The sequence below is a fragment of the Scomber japonicus genome, chromosome 15, assembly GCF_027409825.1.
Source record: "Scomber japonicus isolate fScoJap1 chromosome 15, fScoJap1.pri, whole genome shotgun sequence".
Taxonomy (NCBI): Eukaryota; Metazoa; Chordata; class Actinopteri; order Scombriformes; family Scombridae; genus Scomber; species Scomber japonicus.
Genome location: NC_070592.1, coordinates 14,031,050 through 14,042,407, shown reverse-complemented (window position 1 = coordinate 14,042,407; position 11,358 = coordinate 14,031,050). Strand labels below are relative to the sequence as shown.

General features: G+C 37.9%; 1 protein-coding gene across 1 annotated transcript; it reads right to left on the bottom strand.

Annotated features, from left to right (window-relative positions):
* Positions 1–3,999: 3,999 nt before the first annotated feature.
* On the bottom strand, positions 4,000–10,562 carry LOC128374344 (zinc finger protein 516-like). Its single transcript, XM_053334633.1, has 4 exons — positions 9,242–10,562; positions 6,268–7,548; positions 5,980–6,044; positions 4,000–4,050 (listed from the first exon to the last, which is right to left on the bottom strand). Exons 1-4 carry the CDS (start codon positions 10,560–10,562, stop codon positions 4,000–4,002), a joined length of 2,718 nt encoding a protein of 905 aa, XP_053190608.1.
* Positions 10,563–11,358: the final 796 nt, after the last annotated feature.

Genomic DNA, 11,358 nt, shown 5'->3' with positions numbered 1-11,358 from the left:
TTGCTGCAAATACAACCCATATTCAGCACTTCATTTTCTCTTGTGGGTTTAACAACCACATGAGATCAGATGAACACTGATGTTGTCATAAAAATATTAGAAATCAAATTCTTTCCTGTGACTTTGTGAGTTATAATGTTGTTCTATATGGTAAATCTTATCCATCTGTCACTTAAAAAAAAAGCTTAAATGCTCAAACCTGTAGGTTCAGTTTGAAATGTGCTCTACATAATGTCTCTATCCTGCCTGCAGGCTGCTAGCGAGCTGACAATGGAAAATAGGCCTTATCCATAATTTGAAGCTTTGTTTTTGTGCTAATTCAAGTAGTACTCGGGGGTAGTTTATAAAGGAAGTGTCAGGCCACACAAGTACTTAAGGAAAAGAGTAGAAGACGAAACATAACGTTATATGAGGTAATCATATAGCAAACAAGTAATGTAACCAGGAGAGGTGGAATTTGTAAAGAAGCAGCTTTGTTATTCCTTGATCTTGCCTGCCACCTCCTGGTAGAAACTGAGAACTGCATGTGAGGTTAAATATACAGCTCAGATGTGCCATTTTGTCATAAAGTATAGACTGAAGATAAAAACTGTATAATTTGTTTAAAAACAACAACAACAACAACAATAAAAAAAACCCAACAACCTATAACTGTCAACTAAAATGATCATTTGTGCTAAAGTGACAGCTAAAAGTAAACTACAAGGCTTGCTTATGTCTTATGTGGTTTCCCAACTTTTTTGGTTTGTGACCCCTTAAGTATACAGTATAGCTGGGGATCTTTTTCTTACTGTCATCAAATCTGATGTGCTTAGTATTGTGTGTGTGTTCTTTTTAGACCTCTGTTGTTGTCCAAAGACTATTAAAAACACATCAATCAGCCATATTATTACACTGGGTGACATTTCAAGAGTTTGGGCATGTTAGCTTGTTTAGAAATGTCTCCAAAGGGCAATAATAGCGGTCACGTTTTCAGTCTTTGGAGAGTGGTTCTATGCACAGCAGGCATCACTGAACATGTGCATGGTTATGTTTATAGAGCTTTGCTAACTTGGTGTGCTACATATCACAACCTCTAAAGTACATAAAGAGTTGCCGGTCATAGGGCTAGGCATCATTAGCTCTGCACTTTTTCGGTAAAAATGGTATATCATTATTTATGCATAATAGAGTAAAGATATGTTTGCATTAGATGTACATCAGTATCGTGTATGCATACTGTGTTGTCTTTCTTTTGTTATTTAATAGACTGATATAAGGATTAAATCAAAGCTCAACTTTGAAGTTCTTTGAGAAATTTAGTGTTGTAAGATTGTTTTTTAGGGATCTTATGCTGTAAAGTCAGAACTTTTTTCCCCACCCCAACTATATCTTTTATACATTAATCTTGAGCCCATGGAGAGGTTGAGGATGGGTTGATAACTAGTTTGTGTCACTTATTTGCATGACGTTCTTAAATCTAGTCTAAAAACTCAGGAGATTATTGCCCATCAAAAAATGTTTATTAACCAGTGGTAGATTAAATGATATAGCTATTTGAAGGTTTGATAATAAGGATCACAATGTGAGTGAAAAAACAGTCATATGAGAAAAATCAACAATTAACCAACTTTATTTGTATGTTTGTACAATCAGACAAAATGTAGAACAGGTGAAAATAGAAATTTTGATGTCAATATAATCATTAACTATGAAATATGTTTACATAGTCATAAAAAAGAACCCAGTGAGAGATCAACTTTAAGCTTTTTAGGTTTGCATAAAAGTTCAGGCCCTGTTTCCTGCCACTCTTTCCCTGTCAAACTGTCTGCAGCACAGATATCTGCTGCAAAAAACAACACAGGCATCACAATTATACCTGCTGCAGGAGCATCACTCCCAACTGACCCTGCAAATGTATCACTGAAAAACACTTTAAAAAAAAAAAACATTTTCAATTGTTACTACAAATAGTACTTAGGAGTGTTGAAATTCCACTCATCAAACAAAAAAGACCATTAAATAAAACTATCATTTACAATATTTTTCCAAAAAAAAAAAGAAAGTTTCCCACACATATCAAAGTCAATACTCCAGTAATAAATTATGTATTCTCAAGATCTCCCAAGAATTCATAAGCTGATGGCTTTTCTTCTGCTACAAATGCATAGACCAATTTCTCTATGGGAGATGAATACACAGAATCAGAACTAAAATATAAACATACTAAACAAATCTGCAAACATAAAACACAGGAAAACAAACTGTGAATGAGGCGAATTGCAAAAAGTCAAAACTATTATCTTGCAGTCTTCAAAATGTTTCAGTAGTTTTCCTGGCAGATGTAAATCAGGGCTCAAACATTCTACGTCTAAGGATCACAGCATTTTAATTGCTACATTGCTAGCATAATGTGAAACGAGTGCAGATGGTAACACACACACACACACATATCTTTCTGAATGGAGAAAAATAAGGACATTTACATTTCAAACTTATAAAACAGGACACTCCATTCTCACTGTTTAATGGTTATTTTGACACATACATTTATAAGCAATAATGTCCACCAATTGAATTGCATTTCTGTGTTTTTCTCACATTAATTGATTGTCCCTTCTGGACCTTAAGTTTGGCAATAAATACGGATTGCCATAAATGAATGTATGTAATATGATAAAGACCACCATCCCTCAGTTAGTCATAGATGTAAGATTGCAACTGGGTCTTAACACCAATGATTGACACTGAGTGGTGTCATTTGGGGCTGTAAACTGGAAGGGAGCAGTTAATTAATTTGATCCCTGACACTATAGATTGTTGTAGAATATGTAGGAATAAAGCCAATAGACTTAAGATGGCCCTCAGCACTGTGTTAATTCCCTACAAATACAACCACTACAGCTGACGTGTGCAGGGAATATTTGAGTATTTACTGTTCTAAGATGTATTTGCAGGAAGAAATTGCTTTAAGTGTGATTTTCTGTCAAAAGTATGGCAGATTTAAGTGGTATCTGCAATCATTTCTGTGCCAAATGCAAAAGATACACAACATATGTGTTAAAGATACGTTGAATAATCCAAGTGATGTTGAGGAGGAAAAATTTGACCACATTTTCACTGTGACAGAGATAATAATAGATTTAGCGTTTTTCTAAATGTGTGTGGGATGATCAGCTAATAGTGCTAAAGCCCGGATTCTGATCAGATTTAGCTCTAATTAAAGCTTCCCATGGTGCCTTACTGTGGGATGATGACTCCCTGGTTTGTTAGCGGAAAACTGTGCAAGAGGGTTTTTCTCTGTAAATAAAATAACTGTGACAGAGTGACAGGCTCAATCTGTTGGCATGTCTTGAAGACGGAACTGGACTCAGATCAGGACTTGACATAAATTTCATTTTAAAACTTAAAAGTGACAGTATTTTAGCCTGCAATGTATATCCTGCTGCTCCACTTTGAAATGAAACAGAATACTGACATACAGTAGTAATATTTAGAGATCAATAAAAATGAAGTGAAATGTTCAGGTTTAGCTTACTTTTCACTTTGAGCTACTTCTGATTGCTTTTAGTGGCATCCTGGTTGGTAATATTTGGTATTTTGTGTTACTTGAGCAAACTCTTTACCCAAAACCAGCAGGTATCTGTCAGACTTTAACCAAGATAATGTTCTTTTCATTCTTGTGGCTGTAGCTTCATATTTTATTCTCACCCATACAATGTCCTCTTATTATTTTTTTCAATAAATGTGAACAACTATGCCTCGCTTCCCCAAAACATGTGAGTTTTGGTAACTAACATATCTACACTCTTAACAAACAAAAAGCATGCATAACACTTCAAATGAAACAACCATATGACAAAATAATTAGAGTCCACCTCATTGCTTTGCATATATTGTGCATAATCAAGTGCCTCTGTCCTTCAGGAGTTATGGCTGGTTCCTTTCAAGAACAGCAGGCCTCTTTGTTCAGCAGTTAGTGTCGTGCAAGCCGGAAGCCGCAAGGAGAATGATGAATCTTCACGTTCCTTTATGTAGAGACCCTGAGGATGAAGTGGAGCGGCTGTTCACCTGCAAATGACATGTATGATACACACCGGTTAGATCACAGCGACAGAGTGTGTGTATGTGTGTGTGAGAGACATAGGCTACTTTCAGGGACAAAGTTCAAACTAAACACCAGTTAATTGGGGGCCGCTTATCCAATTGTGGACAAAAGTGGTAAAACGCAGATTAGGTTAGGTTTAGGCAAGTAGTGTTGAGGGTTTGCGTTAGGGTAAGTGAGAATGAACATAACTCTATGTAAATAACCCAAAAGTGTGTCTGTGAGTGTATCAGTTTTAAAATATTTTTAAAAGTTCCATAATATTAATGAAAAAAATAGAATCCTGTATCCTCAACTAACTTAGTATAATGCCCAAATAAAACATGTTGGTCCCTCCTATAAAAGTTAACATATTAACTTGTAACAATTAAACTAAATATGAAATATATCTAAAGATGCCACCCTGGGCTCCAGGGAAATGTGATGGCCATGTGTCAATGTGTTAATTTGATAGACAAAATGATTAATTCATTAAATGGGAACATAATTGATCATGGAAATTATTGTCAGATGCACACCTGCAATGAAGCTTTGGTGTTTCATTGCGTTAATGTCCTCAATGACATACAACGTAAATGACCTTAATACCCACTGAACACTAATCTATTTTTTCATGATATGATGTTGACCAGTTTTTGTACTTGTTGACCTAAAAGATCCCTCTAATGTAAATTTGCCCCTGAATCAAGAACCTTTAAAAAAATGTTATGAGTATTTAAAACTCCAAAGATATTAGAAACAAAAAATATGATCCCATAATACTAAAAACATCACTGTAGGTCCTACCCATATTAGATTTGTCTGATTTGTAATTCCTCGCCCCTTCAGACTGAGATATTAGCCATCTCTAGTGTTTAAAAAGTTGCCCACACATTACTCTAGGGGAGAGAGGAGAAAGCAAGAACAGTTGTAGGTAGCATCTGACTGACAAGCTGATGACACACCATATGGAGATGCTGGGCGAGTTTTACCCTGAGGGGGACAACAATGTTTTTTTATTATTCGTTTGCCTCATCCCTGTCAGCCTCTCTTACGAGAACGAGATGGGAGAGACAGCCAGGTTGTGGAAGCTGACAGCCACGCGCACAAACACATGAAAACACGCAGCACTGAGATGACATACTGTACTCATACACAGACAGGGTACAGACATGAGAACAGGCACACACAGTTGGTAAGGACATACTGTACTGTGAAGGATTGTCATGCTGTTCTGAATTTTGAAAAGTGAATTAATGGCACTGGCTTGAAGACTAGAGACTTTAAAGTTGTGCATTTCAGTAGAGACTAATTAAGCCGCAATCTGTGACACGGATATAAACAAAATCATTACCCTACCACAAGTTGATTGACAGACCTTCTACTTTTAATACACGGAGTTAAACTCACTGGAAAATGTAAAAAGGTAATCTTATATTGGTTATCACTGATGTTGATGTATATATAGCAGCAAACGTATACAGCAGTAAAACAGATATAGACATATAGAGAGTATATTTTCAATTATGATGAGTTGTGGAACAAAATGCTGATTTCTTATCAGTAGGTGATCCTGAATTATATGTAGGGCTGGGTATCGTTTAAAAAATTACCAGTACACTTCAAGTGATACAGATACCAATAGAGTACTTCATTCAATACCTTTTTTTCCTACTTCATTTGGTACCCATCATGTGAATGGAAGCATTCATTTATGCAAAATGCCACCACTCCTCCCCATCAAAATGCTTTTTATATGATGTCACATAATTAATGATAATGCATTTAATTGGTTAAACTTAAATATTTTTTGTTGATTCATTTGTCGAGCGTTGGTTGTAGTAGTAGTGGTGATAGTCACTAATCTCTCTAAACTTACATACAGTATCAGTGGCTGCTGCAAAGAAAACATTTACCTGTTTGGAAGCTTCAGAAGAGGTATGGACTTCATTTCCAAAATTTCCATTTAATTGCAACATTGCTGTAAAAACAGAAGGAAGAAAGAGCATTTAATCATAAGTACCTAATTATAAGGTTTATAGGCTTACTAAAAGCCATGGCTCATGAAGATCAATATATAACAACATTTTTATAGTAACTCTTTTTGTGTAGTTTACATGTTTGAGTCCATTTAAATCAGTGATGTCCTCCATCTTCAACTACGCAGTTCTCTGACAAAAGTAAAAAAATAAAACATCTCTTACCTTGTGGATCGAGCCTGGGGTCGACAAACCCCCAGTGCTGGTAGAGAGCAGCCAATTCATGGGGACTGTAGTTTTTCAGGAGACTCAAAATATCAATGTCCATTGGCATTTCGCCTGTTGACTCACTCTTTCCCTGAGCAAAAAGGAGTGGTTCCAAATATGCTTTGTGCCCCCACATATTCATGGCGGCCCAAAGATCAGGACCCTTTGGACCTGAGGAGGAGTCACATGACTGCCTGCGGGGATGGAGTCTATCTGCGGCTGCGTTAGATGAGGTGCTGCCGTGATTTCGAGCCAACATAAATCCCAAACCCTCTTGTGGGAAGTTTCCCTCCACTGCAGCTCTGTGGCCTCTGTGTTTGGGGCTGCTGGTAGGCTGGAAACTGGAGACACTCTTGCTATGAACGATACTACTTGATGAAGTAGCTTGGGCGCTGGAGCCTTTACTTCCCCCTTCTGCTGCCCGGTTCTGTTCACTAGACTTCTTTTGAGGTAGAAGTCCCGCTCTACCACTAGAATGTGTCCCATCTGAAGATCGTGAGTCCTTTGACTGATGCTTGGACTTTGGGACACCTGATTGGGTCTTATGGGCAGAGTGCTTACTACTGCTGCTGCTATGGGCTGTGAGACCTGGTGGCTGTGTGCGCTGAGTTCTTGGAGCAGGTAAAGCTGGGCAGTCCTTGCCTTCGAGGAATGGTGGAGGACCTGTGCGTCTCCACTGGGAAGAACCTGCCTTTACACTCTTTAGGCTGTTCAAACAGGGTGCCCACTTGGGTGCCATGGAGCTGCTGTTATCCACCTTGTGTGCCACCCGCTGGTGGATCCACAGCACCTCTGGGTAGTTAGTAGTGTGCGAGCAGTATGGACACTGATGTCTCACCAGGCCTTCTGTTTTAACTGGATAATTTACATTTTCATTTACTTTACTTGCAGGTAATGCAGACAAATTGAGAAGACTGCTGGCATCACTCTGTGTATGTCCCTGCCCTTTGACCTCCGTATCATTTGACTTTTCTTTTTTAATGTTTGTCTCTGCTGAGCCCTGTCCAGGCGGACATCCGTAGGGACTCCAATATGGCTGACTAAGCAAAACACTCCTGTTTCTGAGGTAGTCCATGTATATTGAGGCTTTAGAGCCACTTTGGCTAATGTTGCCCAAAATGGTGCTCTGTTTGCTGTAAGGACCCAGCAAGTCCTGGTGCTGCATGTGCACATGAGACCTGAGTAGTGAGGCGTCGATAGTGTGGAAATCACAGTGCTCACAGAAGAAGGGTTTTTTATCTGTGAGAGAGAAAGAAGCAAAGTAAAGAATATACAATAAGATATGCAATTGTGTGTAAAAACATACAGAAAATAAAACAACTAAAATACAGTCACCAGCAGTGATTACACTATCAAAGCTAAAAGATCATTATCAAACATTTCACATTGGAAAGGACATCCATTCAGAGAAGCTGTGACTATCATTTTATTCAGAATTTACATAAATCACTGTAAATCAAGTGGTGGCAGATTTTGAATGATTTGAATGTTGCCTCCTCTGTGTGTCTACATTCATTTATAGTGTATTTGCATGATTTGTTGAACTGCATTTGCTGCGCTTAATTACCATGCAGTTAATTTCCAGTCTCAACCCATACAATATCTTCTTGTTCCAAAAAGTATCAGTACCGCAAATTTTGCTACGCAAGTATGTCTAATGAAAGCTTATTAATTGCTTGTTTACTTGATCCGTTTATCTTGTGTTGATCTAGCACATAAGCTGTTTTCCTGTTCCACGGAAATATTTATTTAATCAGCAATTAACAAAAGAACACCTGCATCTCTTACAAAATATATCATTTTGCTAAAATGTTGAGCCCTGTAAAACCACTACAACCTTTGTTTAAAATCAGTTACTTCATATTACTATGTTTGTATGAGTTGTAACCAATTTCCAAAGGATAATTATAAAAAAAAAAAATAAAAAAAAAGAATGCTGTGTAATGATTACATACGCTGTAATTCCATTATAAAATCACCAGAGGTCTCCCTTTCCCACATTATAATATTAAGTTTTATCCACCTGTGTTTTATCCACCCAGTACAGAGCTAGTTTTTCATTTCCATACTGCTGGCCTGGTAATTTAACTTGCAGAAATGTCACAAAGAGACTTTTGGTCCATTTTGGTGGAGCCCAAACATGATTTTTGATTTAAACAAGAAGGTTGATAAGTTCAACACAAAATAAATTTCTTCAGCACCTGCCAGATTTGTTGACTGTTATCTGTTTCAAAGGAATATGAACTCATTTTAAAAGGAAACTCAAAACCTACCTGTTCATCCAGGCTGATGAATAATTTAAGTCTTTTTGTTTTATTTTATTGTGCTTATTTTTGATGTTTTAAATGTTTTGTATACTTTATTTAACACTATTTTATTATCATTCTTCTATTGTATCTTCTTATCAATTTTATTTGTCTGTCTTTTGATATTTCTTATCTGTTTTATAACCTAGCTTTAGTCAAGCTTTTATTAAACTTCATTTTCTATTTTACTTTTCTCTTGTCTTTTTAATCTATTTTAACCTATTTTTTTTACTCTAACTTTTAATAAACCTTTTCTCTTATTCTTTTTTATTTTACTTATTTATTTAATTGTTATTTTAATCTATTTAATTATTTATTTTTACTTATAAAATACATTTTTAATCATTTTAATCATTTTTATTTTCTCTTGCATGCATTGGTCTCAATTTTTGCCTATAAATTGTTCTTTGTTTTTATTCCTTTTGAAAATTTGTATTATTGTTATTATTAATATTATTATTATTTATTTATGTATTTATTTTTAATTTTGTCACTTGTTCTTGTCAATCAGCTAATTGTAAAGCACTTTGAATTACGCTACTCTGTATGAAAGGTGCTATATAAATTAAGTATGATTGATTTTTTGACTGCTGCATGGATAAAACAGTGTTGCCTAAATGTCTTACCCTCATAGTCTTGGTTCCTGATGGCGCTGGTCTGTTTAGGTGAGAAGCTAACATCTTTGACCTTCTTACTCTGTAGCGCCTCATAGAACGCATGACCCAGCCCGTTCAACAGAATGCGGTCCTTCTGGATAATCTTCTTGTCGCCACCTTTAGTATGAGCGAGGCTGTTTGATGTCTGATCAAAGCCAATATCGCCTTTCTTCTTCTTAACGTTGGAGCTGGAAGTGTCAATTTGCTTTCTCTTCTTCTCTTGTTTCAGGGGTACGTACTCACCCTTCTCCATGTCATATGCCACCTCAGCATCCGCAAGTCTCTCCTCCCATCCCAAACATTTCTCTGTGGCCTCCACTAGACGGCCCCTTGTGGCTAACTGCCAGGCCTGGTAACTACAGACAGGATCCAGCTCTGGAATTCGCCTACCTAGGCTATTTTCCTCAGGGGTTTCCTTAGGTCCAGCACAAGTGAGGTTCAGGCTTTCCAAAAACTGGCTCTTAGCAGTGTGAGAATCAGAGGCCTTGAGGTCTTCTTGTGGTGGGTTTTGTATCAGACTGCGGCTCTGGTTCAGTTTATGTAGCTTTTCGTGTATTCGCAGGGTCTTACGATCATAGAAGAAGTTACCACAGCCGGCACATAGCTCATAGAGGCACTCCTCATTTGTCAGTGATGCAGGGTCCTGAGGAATCCCATTGATGGTGGCAGGCAGATCATTGTTCTTGCCACCCCGCAGCTGGGCTTTAACCCGGTGAATACGCATGTGACTTTGGAGGAACCATGCTTGGCGGAAGCGACGTCCACAAATCCGGCAACCATGGTCCTGGGCGTTGCGGTGCCTTTTCATGTGAGATTTAAGGAGTAATACCTGAGGGAAAACCTGGCTACAAATGGTGCAAGTGAAGGGTCCAGCATCAGCCCCACCATCACCACTGACATCTTTAGCCTTAACCTTTTTCTTGGCTCCTTTCTTCTTCACCTTCCCATTGACAGTATGACCTTTGTCAGGTGTGTTGATGACAGCGTTATCTTTCTGCCCTTGTTCTCCATCCCCCTCCTTGTCACCGATTTGATGGTTGAAAAGACCCAGTTTATGGCTTCGAATGTGGGCCTTCAGACTGCCCTTCTGAGCCGTCCTGTGCTCACAGTACGGACACTTGTACGGCTTCTCCCGGGTGTGTCTTCTCATGTGTTGGGATAAAGAGCTGAGCAGAGGAAAGCTACGACCACACACCCCGCAGGTGTGGCCGGAGGTCACATCATCCTCCGCCTCTGCCTTTACAACAGCTGTGCGTTTTTGTGACACATCCTCTTTCTCTTCTGTCTCCATTACTTTTCCTTGAGCGCTGGTATGTTTTGACATACAGTTGTGTAATACCCTTAAGTATGCAAAGTCTGTGTTCCCAAAAATTAGTAAGTTCTCAGAGCAGGCAAAAACAATCTGGAAATCATCACCGCTTTAGAATCCATGCTGATGTCTTTTTCAAGCAAGCTGCAGACTCTTTTGGCAAGACAACCTGGAAACAGAAGGAGAAATTAAAATTAGGTTTACAATAATTACATTTACACTCCCAAATCACAAAATGACATTAACTGTTACTTAATGAACAATACAGATATTAAGAGTATGAAATAAAGAGGCTTTTTGTACAACAACAGGCAATTGTGTCAAGGTTTAAGGTTTATAAGAGATAAAGTCATTCAGACGGACCATGATACACCAGTTTAGAAGTCCCATGTATATAATAGTTATTTAAATTAGAAAAAGGTGACAGTTTTATGTTGATCATGCAGCCAAATTATGGAGTAAAATTCGTTTTTTCTCTTTAAAATCCTGTCAAACAAAATCATATTTTTTATGTTTGCTTTGCTTGTTTCTATGTACACAGAACATTTCCAGAAATGCAGACTAGTTTCAATATGAATACACACAAGTAGCTTTTGCATAAGGTAGTTTCACTCAGTATGCGGGAAAAGTACAAACTCTGTAGTGAGAGAGATGGGCCATTGAGGCAATTTGCATTACGCAGACTCTGAAATAACCTTTGTCCCTTACTGGATGAGCGACGCCTGTCCGTACGTATTAGAGCGTGGGTCTGTGTCTCAACATGCATGTGTGATTGTGT

What these genes read in the sequence shown, in the direction of transcription:
- LOC128374344 (XM_053334633.1), bottom strand. Translation starts at nt 10,562, where the DNA reads ATGGAGACAGAAGAGAAAGAGGATGTGTCACAAAAACGCACAGCTGTT. An exon ending in CAGGAACCAAGACTATGAGG is followed by an intron (nt 7,549 to 9,241) that starts GTAAGACATTTA and finishes TCTCTCTCACAG; the next exon opens with ATAAAAAACCCTTCTTCTGT. An exon ending in CTTCTGAAGCTTCCAAACAG is followed by an intron (nt 4,051 to 5,979) that starts GTAAATGTTTTC and finishes TGTCATTTGCAG; the next exon opens with GTGAACAGCCGCTCCACTTC.